The sequence below is a fragment of the Cornus florida genome, unplaced genomic scaffold, assembly GCF_030987335.1.
Source record: "Cornus florida cultivar Cherokee Brave unplaced genomic scaffold, ASM3098733v1 CherokeeBrave_3.0.0_Hap2_Chr05, whole genome shotgun sequence".
Classification (NCBI taxonomy): domain Eukaryota; kingdom Viridiplantae; phylum Streptophyta; class Magnoliopsida; order Cornales; family Cornaceae; genus Cornus; species Cornus florida.
In genome coordinates this window covers 97532447-97551151 of record NW_026775575.1, presented here as the reverse complement: position 1 = coordinate 97551151, position 18705 = coordinate 97532447, and the positions used below count along the sequence as shown (strand labels likewise).

The 18705-nt window shown below is 35.4% G+C and overlaps 1 protein-coding gene across 1 annotated transcript; it reads right to left on the bottom strand.

The window, feature by feature from the left end:
- Positions 1 to 1043: 1043 nt before the first annotated feature.
- Positions 1044 to 18440, bottom strand: LOC132309803 (blue copper protein-like). The gene is made up of 4 exons (XM_059808077.1): positions 18284 to 18440; positions 17849 to 18097; positions 1563 to 1667; positions 1044 to 1378 (listed from the first exon to the last, which is right to left on the bottom strand). Exons 1-4 carry the CDS (start codon positions 18438 to 18440, stop codon positions 1044 to 1046), a joined length of 846 nt encoding a protein of 281 aa, XP_059664060.1.
- Positions 18441 to 18705: the final 265 nt, after the last annotated feature.

Here is an 18705-nt window from a genome sequence, read left to right as displayed (position 1 = left end):
GTCAAGAGTTGATAATTTTTCCTGGATTGCAACCCAGAAACAGAAGGAGTGCTTTGGGATTGGGATGTTTGAACCATACCAACTTGTGTCAATGTATAGTGGGGAGAGGGGGAGAGATGGCTGTGATGGTGTGTTTGAGAGAATACCTCTTTGTTGGTGCGGTCATTATTTCACTAACAAATTTGGTAAGGTGAGTGTAGTTAGGTCAAAGTGTGGGGATTTTTAGATAAGCTCGTAGGCCATGTCCATTGGTTATGAGTGGGGAGTTGAGACACTTTAATAAACCTGTTGATGAACCATCCCTATTTATGAAAAGAGTTTTGAGTTTAATACCTGATGAAGCCACAGGGCAATCAGTTATCAAAAAATACCATTGTACGTTGAAGAGCCATTATTAACTTTGTGCTTGATCAGAGGTTGTGCTAAGTGTCTGTTTTGCATCAATTTTCTCCAGAATCATGAGCACTGATTTGGAATATTGATATCACAGATGCTTTTCTGTTTGACAAGTGTTCTTCTGTCCAAGCCTTCCATATTGACTAGTCTTTTTACCGGGAGATAAAAAAAAAAAAATGGAATAAGTATTTTGCTTGAGGATTAAATGTGTGAGAAATAATTATATGGTTATGGCGCCATTGATCCCGGTGAATTATCATATGACATATTTACTTAGATGTCAAATATATTACTTTTTCCTTTTTTTGAAAAAATAAAAATAAATAAATAAATTTCAAGTGAGCCCCCTTATGTTGCTGTACTTAAAATTTATTTGTTGTAACTTAGGTAAGACATCAATGTATCCAATGTAAGACACTTTTATGTAATCAACCAAATGCATTAATATTGAGAAATTTGCTCAATTCAACTGAAAGAGTATACTAGAAAACAAGTAAATTAATTATTCAAATTGAAAAGTACGTCCCAATAAACCTGACAAATGCTAGCCAAATCAAAAATAACACTACAGATATCAAATTGATAATCTCGAACCATATAACCATCTGAAGAATCACTTCCCAACTTTTGCAGTCATGGATCCATCCTTAGTTTTTAATTGCAGCTATTTTTCGTGCAGGGTACCATACGGCTGGCATTGGGGCTGGCATTGGAGATGGAGACGAAATTGCACCACCAATTGGGAAAGTAAAAGATGGCGCGGGAGCTAAATTATTCGGTTGCACAGTAATGGCTAGCTTCTGTTCACCATACGCACAATGCATGCCAACGCCACAAATGTACCATTTCTTCCCGGGTGTGGCTAGGGTGATCACATCATTTCCGGTCGTCAGAGCCTCACTGGGAGGTGGCTTCATGCACGCTTTGAATGCAGTTCCATTCACTTTGAAGACATTGTGATCTCCCACAGGATATTTGAACACTGCACACACACACACATATATATCAGATATCAAATTGATTAAAATGGTTGGTTTTTTAGAGTGACTAGCTAGCTAGTCTCATTTCTAAAATTTAAGGTATCACAGAAGCACAAAATTTACAACTATTGAGCATATATATGATTCAAAGTTAAAAAATTAAAGTAGTAGTAGAGATAAAAGTACCTAGTGTGTCTCCGACCACAAATTCCTTTCCCTCGGCCCAGTCTTGGTAATCAGGGCCTACGTCCCAGCCGGCATCATCCCCAACAATGAATTCCTTAGCAGAAACTGAAATGGAGAGTGCAAGGATGGCAACGATGATGATATGGGTGGTGGCCATTGTATTATCTTACTTGTGTTTTCTTCAAATGAATTATAAGGAGTGAGTACTACAATAATTAGGAGATGAAATGGTGCCTATTTATAGATTTCTAATGCATATGGACCGGGATGGCGGGTCCCAATTCATCGCAAAGATCAATGATGCAACATTTAAAAAAACATGTTTGTCTTGAATATATACGCATTTTTTATATATGCAACAACGAATTTTATTAGTACCAGAATGATTTTGAGTTATTCTTGAATATATATGCGTGTTTGTCTGTTTGCAAATTTAGGCGTAGAGTTTGAAGTTCAATTTATAGAGTTTTTAAGTCCTTAATATTAAGGAACCAACCGGCTCAATGTTGTGAGCTAGATTAAATTATGCAACAATGAATGTTTAAAATATACATATGGGTTGAGCTGTTCATTTATCATGGTACTATGACTGGGTCAATGAACAAGAAAAATTACAAAGATTACAAAATCTCTCTGACTTGTTCTTTTAGAACATTGAAATTATAATTGGCATTGCTTTAAACCCATCTTAGAGAGTATCTAATCAGGCTGTGGAATTTGAATTAAAAGAAATTTGCTTTAAATTACTAATTTAGTACTCCCAAACACAGCATATATGTTTTGTGATTAAGAATCAACATTACGGATCTTATTTGAATATAGGCACCCTTTGGGCTTCTTCAGTTTCTTTGGATTGGTAACTTTAAAGGATTCACTCTGTAATTGATATATTTATTTATGCTTTTTCTAGTTTGGTGATAAATTAATAATTGAACTACAAGTTTTTCAACAATTTTTGCTCAAATGAAGGTACCGTTTTCATTTAATTTTACAGCTGATCAAGTAGCATATTGACGCGGTTGGATGAGAAGGAAGAAGAAAAATTATGAGACAATAAAACACAACTAAGAAAGGAGTTGGATAAACAAAGAGCTATGCTCTATAATTTCATTACAAAATATAAATTCTAGTTCTGTAACTTCTTCACTCCCAGCACATATAAATATAAGACTCCAACTTCAACACTACATTGATGAAGCTTCAACTCCCAACTCAAACCACAAGGCTTAAGATTGACAACCTTAAATTAAAAAAACCTTCCAATACCCAAAATACCAAGCAAATAAATACAAGTTGTTGAGGAGAACAAGTAATTTTCCAAGACATCTCATGATCTTCCAATTAGCCACTTAAGAATCCGCATGTTGTTGACAAGGCTACAAAGTAGGCACTACATCATCCTCCCCGTGTGAGAAAGAACTCGTCCACGAGTTTGCAACCAGCTCTCTATGATATCCTGACAAATCTCGAACATTGAAAGTAGGATGGGTATGAATATTGGGGGGAAGTTCAACCTTGTAAGCATTATCATTGATTTTCTTGAGAACCCGACATAGACCAACCTTCTTCTCCTTGAGCTTGTTGTAAGACCCGGCTGGACATCTTTCTTTTTTCAAGTAAACCCATACAAGATCTTATTCCTTGAAAATTTTAATTCACCGATGAACATTAGCAGCTTCCTTGTACTTCTCATTGCTTTCTTCAAGTTTCTTTCTCACTTCTTCATGAACTCTTACCATGGATGTAGCAAAATCCTCAATCCTCTTATTAGGCAAAGAGGGAATAGGAATTGGTGCAAGGTTAAGGTAGTGTCTTGGAGCTTACCCATAAACCACCTCAAATGGACTTTTTCCAGTAAAACGATTCACCGCATAATTATAGGTAAATTCAGCTTGAGGAAGAAACATGTCCCAATGCTTGGGTCTTTTTGCTGCCAGTCCTCTAAGCAAATTCCCCAAGGTTCTATTCACCACTTCAGTTTGTCCATCCGTTTGGGGATGATAGGCACTACTATAAAGCAAACTAGTACCAATCCTCTTCCACAAACACCTCCAAAAATGACTAAGGAATTTGGTATCCCTATCCGAAACAATGGACTTGGGAACACCACGAAGTTTAACCACTTCATTAAAATAAAGATTGGTAACATAAGAGGCGTCCATAGTCTTCTTGCAAGGAATAAAATGAGCTATTTTAGATAACCGATCAACAACCACAAAAATGGAGTAATTACCTCTTTGTGTTGTTGGTAAACCCACCATAAAATCCATACTAACATCTTCCCATGGAGCCTTAGGAAGAGGTAATGGAGTGTAAGCACCAATATTTTATGTTTGCCCTCTACAAGTTTGGCATACTTGGCATCTCTTCACATAATGGGTCACATCTCGATAAATGGTAGGCCAAAAATATTTTTCCTTCACAAGCAAGACGGTTTTGTCTCTCCCAAAGTGTCCTCCCAAGCCTCCCGAATGAAGTTCTATAATGATATACTCTCCAAGTGAGCATTTTGGAATGCACAAACGAGCTCCTTTAAAGAGAAAATTATCCTGGAGAAGATAGTTTTGGTGTCACCCTTCTTTACAAAGTTTCCAAATTTCACCAAAATCTTCATCTTTGGCATACATGTCTCTAATGGCATCAAACCCTTCAAGTTGAACACTCATGGAATTTAGAAGTGCCACTCTCCTACTAAGAGCGTTTGCCACTTTGTTACATTTGCCACTTTTATGTCTCAACATAAAAGTGTACTCTTATAAGAAAGAAACCCATTTTGCATGTCTTCGGTTCAAACTTCCTTGGTTGTTGATGTACTTGAGAGCTTCATGATTGGAATTCAAAGTGCTTGAACAATGGAATAAAATTCCACATCATAAGTAGAGTATTTCTTCCTAGCTTCATTGAATTTTTCAGTAAAGAAGGCAATCGGATGACCTTCTTGGCTAAGTACCCCACCAATGCCCACATGAGAGGCATCACAATCAACTTCAAAGATTTTTTCAAAGTTCGGCAAAGCAGGAACGGGTGCGCTGGACAATTTTTCTTTAACAAGCCGGCAAAGCAGGAAGATTTGGGAGTTTTTTCCTCTTTACTTAGTAAGAGAACAATTTCTAATTTACCCATTTTAAAGGAGTAGGTGTTCTTACGACCATTATGGGTAACACTTTTATCATATTGCCAAGGTCTTCCTAGGAGTATGTGACACACATCCATAGGAACAACATCACACCACACTTGATCATTATAATTTTTGCCCATAGAAAATGAAATAAGACACCTTTTGGAGAATTTTACCTCATTTCCTTTCTTGAACCATGCAATCCGATAAGGCTTTGGATGAGGCTCGGTTTTAAGCTTAAGCTTGTTCACCAATTCTTGTGAGACGATGTTTTCACAACTCCCACCATCAATAACAATTGTACACACTTTGCCTTGAGATTTGTAACGAGTTTTGAAGATATTAGACCGAAGCCAATCTTCATTGGATTCAACTCTAGGAGTGGCAAGTGCTCTTTGGATCACCAAGCTTTCGCCTTCTTCGGGTTCAATCTCCTCACGTTCGAATTCACATTCTTCATCATATATGGGCTGATTTGAATCATCAAAGACCCCGTCATCAATGTCTTAATTACCAAAAGCCACATGAGCATCAACTTGCCTCTTTGGACATTGGTTGTAACGATGCCCAACTTGGCCGCAATTGAAACAAGACATAGGATTGTTGTTGCGACTAGATTTAGCTCCAACATGGTTGGTAGGGGTTGATTTTCTAGAATTTTTACTCGCGTCTCCAAACTCGGAATTAGTTCCTCCACCACATGAAGATTCTCCTTTAGAAGAAGGATAAAGACAACGAACATCCACAAAATTTTAAGCACCACCACGAGCCAGTTTAGCCTCAACTTTCAAAGCTAATTAGTAAGCATCATTGACCCTCTATACTCGATAGATTTCTACTTTATGGCGAATTGGAATTTTTAACCCACCAACATATCTTGAAACAAGTTGTTCTTCAGTTTCTTAAATGTCATTCCAGGCCATGAGTTTGTAAAATTATTCGGTGTAATCTAACATACTCTTTGAATCTTGGCGAAGGTTGTTAAATTGAGAAAAATAACTTAATGCAAAATTCAAAGGTAGAAATTTCTCTTGAAGCCTAGATTTCATTTTCTCCCATGAAGTAATTTTAGGCTTTCCCTTGCGAAGCCTAATCTCTTGAACTTTGTCCCACCATGCTGAAGCATAACCTCGAAGCCTTGTTGCCACAAGCTTCACTTTTTGATTATCGGGTGTTTATTTGTAATCAAAGAGTTTCCCAATGGCACTAAGCCAATCAAGAAACTCTTTGGGCTGAAGACGACCATGGAACTCTGGTAAATCAATCTTCACATATTCAGAATCACGATAGAACCTTCCCAACCATAGCCCTACACAATTGGCAAAACGGTTCTTATCGGACTCGTCAGTAGAAGACCCACGACTTGATCTACCCTACTTGCAATAAGCTTCTTGGCGTTCCAGCCACAAGGTAAGTTGTTCAACTTGTCTTCGAAGTGCTTGAAGTTCAACATCTCTTTCATCCCTTAAATCTCCCATCATACGGTTGCCATTTCTTCCTCTACCTCTTCTAACTGCCATGAAACAAGAACACTAAAAGTCAGCCCGAGAGCGTAGCGCAAGCTCTGATACCAAATGATGCGGTTGGATGAGAAGGAAGAAAAAAATTATGAAACAATAAGACACAACTAAGAAAGGAGTTGGATAAACAAACAGTTATGCTCTATAATTTCATTACAAAATATAAATTCTAGTTTTGTAACTTCTGCACTCCCGGCACATATAAATATAAGACTCAAACTTCAACACTACATTGATGAGGCTTCAACTCCTAACTCAAAACACAAGGCTTAAGATTGACAACCTTAAATTAAACACACCTTCCAATACCCAAAATACCAAGAAATAAATATAAGTTGTTGAGGAGAACAAGTCATTTTCCAAGACATCTCATGATCTTCCAATTAGCCACTTTAGCATTTGTACGTATGTTGTTGACTAAGCTGCCAAGTAGGCACTGCATCACATATTTAGGCTCCGTTTGTTTGGACGTAAATTGTTTTCCTTGTAAAATATATATATATATATTTTTTTTCGGTGTTTGGCAACAATCAGTAAAATAATTTCTAGATCAATTTTTGTGCGCAGTTAACTCTTTCTTTATTCAATATTTCTCACCAACAGGGAATAGTACTCCTTAAACCATCCCCCTCTCTCTGCATTAAACCATACCTCCCTCTCCTTCTTGTTACTTTCTCCCTCCACTCTCTCTCTCTAGAACATGCTCTCGACCCAAATGTGTTCCTCTGCCAACCCAAATTTATGTCCCTCTTTCTCTTTCCTCTCTTTCTCACTCCTCTCACTCTATGTATACGTACATATAAAGAGAAGACTGAAAATTAAAATTTAGATTGGGAGGACTGAAAAAGATTAGTTGTTAGAGGCATATAGGTGTTCAATGAGAATACATATGATTAGATGACCCAAGGTAGCTTGTGGAAAATGACTTAAGAAAACTTTTTTGATAAATCATTTTCAGTCATTTGAAGGCAAAATGATTTACATGATAAATAATTTCTTAACCTTAGAGTCTTCCAAACACCAAAAAATGAGAAAAAAAAAAAAACTGTGCTATGGAGTATACATCATGAACTAAAAACTATACAATAGCATGAATGTCTTGAAAAATGTAGAATCGTGTTATATGTGTCACATGGAAGAAGTTGAAGGTTGCTTCTAAAGTACATGTACATCAATATTGTTGTGTGTGTTTGGGGGGGGGGGGGGGGGGGGAGGTTTACATCAGTAAAAACACAATTGAATGTTTATTAACTGCCAGTTCAAAGCGAGCTTCAATCTGTTGGGAAACGTGCTAGTTTTAAAAACTTTTCGAGGGATTTAAATTCATAGATCTTGATTCATTACATAGAGACAAGTTTCATGCAAAAATAAAACATGATGTATCATTCAATTAAAAGATTGAATACTTACCATCAAGGTTTGAGTAAACCTTAGATCTCTCCTCTAAAGTGAATGTTCTCACTTATTGTAGATCCCTTAGCAAGATGCATTCTCCTTGGATCTCCATCTTCTTGGTAATTGTTTTGCCTTTAGGAATCACTCATATGCCTCCATGAATGACCTTGGAAAACTAGGCTTGTGGGAGCCTCCATTAGATGAGAACATAAACCCTACTTTTCTAGAGAGAGAAAAGTTATTCTTTTTTTTCTTCTCATCAAAATCACCTCCTAAAATATACATAGACCATGTATATTTATAGGCAACATAAAAATAAAGAAAAGGAAACAACAAATCCTTCTCCATCTCTAATTCATATGTCTCAAATCTAATATGATTCCAATATCAAGTTAGGCTATGAGTGAGAATCCATTGGGCCTATTATTTTATTGGCTACAATGAATTAATAATTGGCCCGGTCCATGGACCCAATTCAATTAATTCATAAATTAATTTCTACTCCACTAAAAGAAATTAATTGAACTCCAATTAAATAATAAATAACCTCTAAGTCAATATTGCACTTTGACCCCTCTATGCATAATTAGTTATCGGATAAATATAGTCATCAATCCGACTACTTAATTAATATATTTATTTTGGTACCTTTGATTATTTCTAGCTCGATCACAATAAAACATTTGTTTGACAAAAATAATAATTTAAATAAATAAATATATAATAAATTATTTTGTCTAAAAACACACGAAGGCCTTCGAATTTACTTTGTGATTAACCATAATCAATACAAAATAAATACAAGTAGCAATGATACAAATATTGAAAATATAACCCTCTAACTATTAATTACATAACTACCCAAAGTGTCGGTCTAAGGATCCCGAAGAATCCGCCGAACAAATCAAAGTAATTATTAATTAATAAAAGAGTCTATACTTTTCTCATGCTTAAGAGTCAAATGCCATGACGGTGATAGGGAGTAATTGCATACGACGGCTCTCGCAATATATCTCAACCTAACGCGGATCCAGTTCAAGTCTTACTTAATTATGAGTCCATCCATAATTACCGACTATGAACAATTTATAATTACTATTTATATATCATGCATTGATTGTCATCACATACATATATATAAATGTTTCTTGTAATTACATGGACACTATCAATTTCATAGTGAATCGAAACATAATACATTGAATTCACCAATTGTATAAAATATAAATATTTCAGAAACGTCAGGAACATATGTCAATTAATCCAAACAGGAATTTGCTATGCCAGGGCATATAAATCCCAACAGCTCCCACTTGCCCTCATAGCCAATTCAAATTGTAACTAACTCCAATGTTATCCAGATGATGATCAAAATTATTGATCAATGACATCTTTGATAATGGATCAACAAAGTTGTGTTCCAATGCAATGTTCTAGCTACAAGTACATTTTCTTGCCGGATAATATCAAGTAGAACATGATACTTCCTATCAGTGTATTTTGTTCATCTATGGAACCTTGGGTCATTGATTTGGACTACTTCTGCACTATTGTCGCAATATAGCTCGATAGGCAGGCTAGTATGCTCCACAACCTCTAAATCAGTGAGATCAAACCAATAGGCTTATATTGCCACCTTTAAGGCTGCAATATATTCCACCTGCAGGTTTAAGTCAACAGTTGAAATCTGCTTAACAATCTACCAACTGATTTCCCTTCCATTAAGTGAACATACACTAAGTCATGAACCTCATAGTATCTACTTCTGATTGAAAATCAGAACTAGCATACCTGACTAGGATCATATCATCACATCCATAAATGAGTATGATATCATTGATTCTCCTTAGGTACTTAATGATATTTTTCACAATAGACCAGTTGTCAAGTCCAGTATTGGACTGATCTCTACTGACTATCCCTACTATGTAGCGGATGTCCTGTTTGGTATAGACCATGGCATATATGAGACTCTCATATGCCGAAACATATTGTTCCAGTCTCATTTGCTCAATCTCCTCTGCTAGTCTTGAAAAACTACTTACTAGAGAGGGCGATCCATATCAATAAAGCAAGAACTCATTCTTTGAGTTATGCATACCAAACCTGGTCAAAACTTTATCAATGTAGGATTATTAAGATAAGCCTATTTTCCTTTTAACCTGATCTTGCAAAAGCTTGATCCTAGGAATATAGCTTACATCTTGAAAATCCTTCATTTAAAAGTAATTGAACAACTACCTTTTAATTGATGACAAAACTTCCACGTCATTATAAATGAGTAGGATGTCATCAATATATAGAATTAAGAAAAATAATGACATTCCCTTGTACACTCACGATTTATTCACTAAGAAATCTTCTGGTATCTTTTTGTAGATTAACTTGCCTTCCATAGGAATCACCCTACTAGAAAGTTCTACAAGATCCCAGAATTTATTAGAATACATAGATTCCAACTCTGATTTCATAGTAACTCACCAAAACGATCTGTATCCACATCGGTTCACGCTTCCGTGTAGCTTACTGGGTCCAACTCATGTTTAACAGGGATATCCATAATGGTTTCACCTAAAAACATGATTCTGTCGAATTAGATGATAATCCTCCCACTACATCAATGTACCGATGCAAGAATCTGTGTAGTAGATGATGCTAACGCATCAATAGGGAATTCATATATTATTCTCAATCTCTATAATAAGTGTGTTCACTTGTGGTACATCTGGTACTCTTACCATATTCTCCAACACTATGCTACTAGGTATGTGATTCATAATATGATTCTCCTATAGATAAACAGTGAGTGTAAACAATCAACTTTTATCATTGAGATCATAAAATAATCAGTCCTAGTGACATTTTAGAGTAGCTATCAAATCTATCATGCATATGATCTGTTTCCAACTTACTTGTCCATATCAAGCGCACATGTGCAAGACTACCCCATATGTGCATGTGATTCAAACTAAGATTTAGTCAAAAACACAGCTCAACGGTATCCTTGAGACAGACTAAGATGGAATGCAGTTCATAATGCGCATCGATGTTATTAACGCTAAACTCTTAAATGAAAGAGATAATGTAGCATAGCTGATCATAGATCTAACCATGTTAAGTGGAATTCTGTTATTCCTATTTGACACCTAAATACATTTAGCGTCAATTGCGGAAAACTGGTACATAATACCCTCATTGACCATATAGTCTTTGCACTATCCCAAGAAATACTCATATCCTCGATCAGATCGAAGTGTCTTGATAAGTTTACCTAATATGTGTTCCACATCAGTCTTAACCTTCTCAGAAAATACTAAGAGTTTAAGACTTGTGTTGCATCAGATAAACTTATCCAAAACGTGAGTAATCTTGCTTGGATGTTCATAAGACCACACGTGTCAGTGTGTACCCTCCAATTGTCCTTTATGTCTATTTCATCTGGCTGATTAAGCCCTAAGAGTTATCTATCCTTCAAAACAGGGTTCACAAGTTTGGTTTAGGCTCCCCTGCCTCACTAGGTAATTAACCTTCTTTGACCAATCTTTGAATCTTATTTTGATTGATAACAACCCAAAAATAGACATTAAAAATACAATGAGTCAGGAATAACAATTTTTCTCTTAACATTCAATCTAGAAGATGCAACATTAGTTTCTACATCCTGCAAATCTTAAGAGTTTGTGATTATAGTATATTAACCATCTTTCAATGCACCAGAAGCAATCGCATATCTATTCAATTTTATAAAACCAGTTTTACAAAATAACAACACAGTTTTTATAAACCAAAAGTGAAATAAGAATGAGATTGCGTTTCACTTCTGTGCATAAAGATAGTTCTCTAATACTAATATCCTCATACTCTCTAATTTCAGATGTAATACTCCCACTGACTTAACTACAACCTTGGCATCAGGTCAAAAGATAAATATATATCCATATCATCAAGGCTTCTAGATTCCTGAAATCCTTATAATAAATTGCAAACATGTTTAGTGGCTCCAGAATCTATCCATCAGGAATTAATAGACGCACCCACATAATATGGCTCAATGATTAAATATATATTTTCCTATGCCACGTCATTGCTCAAACAGTTCGTCCTTTAGTGTTTTAGTTAGCGACAAAAGAAACAATTTTCTTCGCCCTCAACATACACTGCCTTATTCCCTTTAACCTTTTTGAATACCCATGTTTTGTGCTAGTCTAGTCCTATTATCATCCTTCTTCTTTGCTTTTCCCGTCCACTTGAGCCTAGAAGAAGATGGTATAGACTAGGTTAGATTGATAGGAACGCTCATACTCTTGATTATCCCTTCATCTGTTACCAATTCTATAAGAATATCAGCGAGTGAGAACTCAAACTGATTCCTTATTTAGTTCACTCTAACAGAGTCGAACGAGTTTGGTAACAAGGCAATAATCATGTCAACTTGAAACTTACCACCCAAGTTAACCTTATTAATCTCCAGCTAATTTTTAAATAATAAACAATCATTTTCCAAAATTCGATTTCATACTGGAGTTCCTTAGGCTATCTTAATGGTGTTCAAATCTGACATAGTACGTAAGCATACGCCCTATCTAATCTCACCAAAACATCATATTGACATTTAACATGATGCTTGAAGAAAATAAAATAATGTAAATGTTAGCTTTGGAGCGTATTCGAGGTAAACTCTAGAATATTGCACCAAGTCATCTCATTTGCCTTATTTCACTTATTCAAAGCATTAATGTTCTCTTGGGTATCTTAAAGTAAAAGGATTAGGTTTTAGAAGTAGTAAATACATTTGTACCACCACGTTGTGAATAAAATATCTAAATTCCTTTTCTAGTCATTATAAATGAAGTCCACATACATTGAAATTAGCAAGCAGATAAAAATGGATTAGACATAATTAGTCTGAATATAAATGTATTCATACAATATGCAAGGTGAATTATTAATACTGTCATGCATATTTAAAATTAAAATGAATTTGTTTACCATATAATATAATAAATCTCAATCGAACAAGAGATCATTATCATTATTGGTGAACAATCCCTTTTAATTAATGCGGGTCCCTCAACTCTGTAGCATAATAAATCAACCAATCAATATGTCAATAACTTATCCTGTTGGAGGAGTTCATTATTACTATTATTGAGATTCATTTGCTATTAGGTGAGCACTTCCATTAAAATAGTATGTGGGTCCCTTAACCACTGCATGAAAAATCGGATAACCAATACACCAATAACTTATTCGGTTGGCGAAGTTCATTATTGCTATTAGCGGGCAAATCCCATCATCTCCATATTTCTTAAGACAATGCCTTGTCTATATATATGAAATGATTCCCGATTATGTTTAGCCTTTCTAAAATCACCTAGTGTAGACCACTCCGTTGGGGAGCTAACACTATTGATTTTAGATTGAGTTTATAACGTTATTAATACTCTAACGAAAAATAAAACATTAAATATCTTGTCATTATAATCTAGACTCTTTAAATCATGCGTAGGGCCTTATTTTTAAAGATCTAATTACAATGAACATTTAATATTATTATTTTTATGAGATAACCATTCTTGTAATATTAAGACTCTTCAAATCATGCGTGGGGCCTTATTTTTGAAGACCTAATTACAATGGTGTTAATAACGAAGGCCATGGGGCAATGTATAAAAAACCCCGCTCCCACTCAATTTTTGATCATTCATAATTAGGGTTTTCATTTTATTCATTTACATGATATAATGCATGCAAAACGTCTTGATTTTAATCCAATTAAATTTAGAAAATATTTGGACTTTAAACGATTCACTAATATTTAATTTGAAGCACACTCTTTAAAAATAATTTACAAAAATAATTTTTCGTTTCCCAATAAGTGCCCTCAAATTAATTAGTAATCAAATCCAATTAATTTTCATAATTTAATTAATATAAATCAAGTCATTTAATTAAATATCATGGATCCAATGCATGAATAATAATAATAAACAATTAATTATTCCATGCATCAGTTAAATAAATAAATAACAGACAGAAGTAATTTAAATGGCCAATGGATTCAGCTTTTAACATTTAATTGCTCTAATAACTGCATGATGGTCTTTCATCAGCATGAAAACACCCGCAGGAGGTTGATACGCGCTAGGAGAAGCAAAACGAGGCTTGAAACGCACCTGGAAGGTCATTCACGCGCTCCCACGCGCCTCGGGAGAGTCCCAGCGCGTGCCACGCGCTCCCACGCGCTTACACGCGCTGGGAAGATGATTCAGTGCATGCCACGCGCTGCCACGCGCCGGCACGCGCGTGGGGAAGGTTCCTTTGTCTGGCGCGTGTTCCTCACGCGCCGGATGGTTGACTTTGTCTGGCGTGTGTACCTCACGCGCCAGAATGCTGACCTTGTCAGCGCGTGTACTTCACGCGCTTTTCCATTGGCTGTCCTCTTCAGTACACCATGGGTGCTGCTACACTGGATTATACGTCCATCTTCCGGCGCTGTCCCTCGCCGCCGGCATTGCTCCGGTCGCCGGAAAATCGCCGAAAATTCCAGAAAAATTAATAAAAATTTCCAGAAATTAAATTTAGGCCCTAAAAATTTCAGAAAAATTCTAAAAAATTTCTAAAAAATCCCAGAAAATTCCTGAAGCCTAATTTAACCCTTTTGGACCTTCTTGAAGCTTCATAGCATCCTTTGATGAATATTACATGGCTTTAAAAATATTTACAACTTGAAATACAGTGGGAAAAATAAATTACATCATTGAACTTTCAAACGGCTAAATCAAAGCCTTAATTACATTCATCCAAAGATAAAATTACATTCCAATAACCTATAAGCTTCATCCATGGCCCAAATATTCATCATCATTCATTCACAATTATACATACATCATGATCATATAATAATATAAACATATGCATATATATATTTGGATCCATGATGATGATTTTGATAAAAACATGATCTCTAGTAATGAATCAAACCATGCTCTGATACCACTATTGGGAAACGTACTAGTTTTAAAAACTTTTCGAGGGATTTAAATTCATAGATCTTGATTCATTACATAGAGACAAGTTTCATGCAAAAATAAAACATGATGTATCATTCAATTAAAAGATTGAATACTTACATCAAGGTTTGAGTAAACCTTAGATCTCTCCTCTAAAGTGAATGTTCTCACTTATTGTAGATCCCTTAGCAAGATGCATTCTCCTTGGATCTCCATCTTCTTAGTAATTGTTTTACCTTTAGGAATCACTCATATGCCTCCATGAATGACCTTGGAAAACTAGGCTTGTGGGAGCCTCCATTAGATGAGAACATAAACCCTAATTTTCTAGAGAGAGAAAAGTTATTCCTTTTTTTCTTCTCATCAAAATCACCCCCTAAAATATACATAGACCATGTATATTTATAGGCAACATAAAAATAAAGAATAGGAAACAACAAATCCTTCTCCATCTCTAATTCATATGTCTCAAATCTAATATGATTCCAATATCAAGTTAGGCTATGAGTGAGAATCCATTGGGCCTATTATTTTATTGGCTACAATGAATTAATAATTGGCCCGGTCCATGGACCCAATTCAATTAATTCATAAATTAATTTCTACTCCACTAAAAGAAATTAATTGAACTCCAATTAAATAATAAATAACCTCTAAGTCAATATTGCACTTTGACCCCTCTATGCATAATTAGTTATCGGATAAATATAGCCATCAATCCGACTACTTAATTAATATATTTATTTTGGTACCTTTGATTATTTCTAGCTCGATCACAATAAAACATTTGTTTGACAAAAATAATAATTTAAATAAATAAATATATAATAAATCATTTTGTCTAAAAACACACGAAGGCCTTTGAATTTACTTTGTGATCAACCATAATCAATACAAAATAAATACAAGTAGCAATGATGCAAATATTGAAATATAACCCTCTAACTGTTAATTACATAACTACCCAAAGTGTCGGTCTAAGGATCCCGAAGAATCCGCCGAACAAATCAAAGTAATTATTAATTAATAAAAGAGTCTATACTTTTCTCATGCTTAAGAGTCAAATGCCATGACGGTGATAGGGAGTAATTGCATACGACGGCTCTCGCAATATATCTCAACCTAACGCGGATCCAGTTCAAGTCTTACTTAATTATGAGTCCATCCATAATTACCGACTATGAACAATTTATAATTACTATTTATATATCATGCATTGATTGTCATCACATACATATATATAAATATTTCTTGTAATTACATGGACACTATCAATTTCATAGTGAATCGAAACATAATACATTGAATTCACCAATTGTATAAAATATAAATATTTCAGAAACGTCAGGAACATATGTCAATTAATCCAAGCAGGAATTTACTATGCCAGGGCATATAAATCCCAACACAATCATCATGTGGGCAGATTTGAGGTAGCTTTTATGCGCTCTCGCTCTGTTTCCTTGTCGCTTCTGAACATTTGGCTCCATTTTTTTTGGATATAAAATAATATTTTTCAAAAAATATTTTTTTAATTTATTGGTATTTAATTATCTTAAAATTTTTACGAAAAAAATAAAATAAAACCTACCTAAAATAAATTATCTATCAATTTTTGCAACCCAGAAACAGAAGGAGTGCTTTGGGATTAGGATGTTTGAACGATACCAACTTGTGTCAATGTATAATGGGGAGAGTGGGAGAGATGGCTGTGATGTTGTGTTTGAGAGAATAGCTCTTTGTTTGTGAGGGATCCCATTGGATGAGGTCATTCAATAACAAATTTGGTAAGGTGAGTGTGGTTAGGCGAGTGTGGTTAGGTCAAAGTGTGGGGATATTTAGATAAGCTCCTAGGCCATGTCCATTGGTTATGAGTGGGGAGTTGAGACACTTTAATAAACCTGTAGATGAACCATCCCTATTTATGAAAAGAGTTTGAGTTTAATACCTGATGAAGAAGTCCACAGGGCAACCAGTTATCAAAAAATACCATTGTTGAAGAGCCATTATTAACTTTGTGCTTGATCAGAGGTTGTGCTAAGTGTCTGTTTTGCATCAATTTCCTCCAGAATCATGAGCATTGATTTGGAATATTGATATCACAGATGCTTTTCTGTTTGACAAGTGTTCTTCTGTCCAAGTCTTCCATAAGCTATGTTCTTCACTTGAGCATAAGGTCCATAGGTGTCTCAATATGACAACATTATTCCACTCCTGAATATCATGTAGTTCCAATCCATCTGCTTTCTTTGGTGTGCACACATGTTCCCTGTCCACTTTTGCCTTGAATCTGTTCATGTTTAGTCCTGACCATAGAAATATTTGTAGAATTTGAGTAATGAGCTCACACACTTTGACAAGAAGTATCAAAATGTTTGACCAATAGATATTCATACTAAAGAGTGTTGCCTTGATGAGTAGTCTTTCTGTAAAGGAAAGTGCTCTAGCAGTCCAAATATTCACTTTAGATAGCATGCTATTTACGAGTGTTTGGCAATCATCAGTTGTAAGGTGTGCTTTCGGTTGGGCCCAAATGTGGGTCTTATTTGATTTCTTGCTTCTGCCTACGTGTCTTCTGCTCTCGAAGCCTGTTTGGTGGTCCGGGCCATTTATTCCATATAGACTAGTATTTTTACCGGGAGATAAATAAAATAAAAAAAACAAAAAAAAAAAAGGAATAAAGTATTTTGCTTGAGGCTTAAATGTGTGAGAAGTAATTATATTATATGGTTATGGCGCCATTGATCCCGGTCAATTATCATATGATATGACATATTTACTTAGATGTCAAATGTATTATTTTTTCCTTTTTTCAAAAAATAAAAATAAATAAATAAATTTCAACTGAGCCCCCTTATGTTGCTATGCGGAAAATTTATCTGTCATAACTTTAGGTAAGACATCAATGTATCCAATGTAAGACACTTCTATGTAATCAACCAAATACATTAATATTGAGAAATTTGCTCAATTCAACTGAAAGAGTATGCTAGAAAACAAGTAAATTAATTATTCAAATTGAAAAGTACATCCCAATAAACCTGACAAATGCTAGCCAAATCAAAAATAACACGACAGATATCAAATTGATAATCTCGAACCATATAACCATCTGCAGAATCCCTTCCCAACTTTTGCAGTCATGGATCCATCCTTAGTTTTTAATTGTATCTATTTTTCGTGCAGGGTACCATACGGCTGGCATTGGGGCTGGCATTGGAGATGGAGATGAAATTGCACCACCAATTGGGAAAGTAAAAGATGGCGCGGGAGCTAAATTATTCGGTTGCACAGTAATGGCTAGCTTCTGTTCACCATACGCACAATGCATGCCAACGCCACAAATGTACCATTTCTTCCCCGGCGTGGCTAGGGTGATCACATCATTTCCGGTCGTCAGAGCCTCACTGGGAGGTGGCTTCATGCACGCTTTGAATGCAGTTCCATTCACTTTGAAGACATTGTGATCTCCCACAGGATATTTGAACACTGCACACACACACACACACATATCAGATATCAAATTGATTGAAATGGTTGGTTTTTTAGAGTGACTAGCTAGCTAGTCTCATTTCTAAAATTCAAGGTATCACAGAAGCACAAAATTTACAACTTAATTGAGCATATATATGATTCAAAGTTAAAAAATTAAAGTAGTAGTAGAGATAAAAGTACCTAGTGTGTCTCCGACCACAAATTCCTTTCCCTCGGCCCAGTCTTGGTAATCAGGGCCTACGTCCCAGCCCGCATCATCCCCGACAATGAATTCCTTAGCAGAAACTGAAATGGAGAGTGCAAGGATGGCAACGATGATGATATGGGTGGTGGCCATTGTATTATCTTACTTGTGTTTTCTTCAAATGAATTATAAGGAGTGAGTACTACAATAATTAGGAGATGAAATGGTGCCTATTTATAGATTTCTAATGCATATGGACCGGGATGGCGGGTCCCAATTCATCGCAAAGATCAATGATGCAACATTTAAAAAAACATGTTTGTCTTGAATATATACGCATTTTTTATATATGCAACAACGAATTTTATTAGTACCAGAATGATTTTGAGTTATTCTTGAATATATATGCGTGTTTGTC

Bases quoted from the DNA above. Each gene is read 5' to 3' on its own strand.
- LOC132309803 (XM_059808077.1), bottom strand. From the start codon at position 18,440: ATGGCCACCACCCATATCATCATCGTTGCCATCCTTGCACTCTCCATT. The intron at 18,098-18,283 runs GTACTTTTATCT...GTGTGTGTGCAG, and splicing joins TGTGGTCGGAGACACACTAG to TGTTCAAATATCCTGTGGGA. The intron at 1,668-17,848 runs GTGCAATTTCAT...TCTCCATTTCAG, and splicing joins TTTTACTTTCCCAATTGGTG to TTTCTGCTAAGGAATTCATT.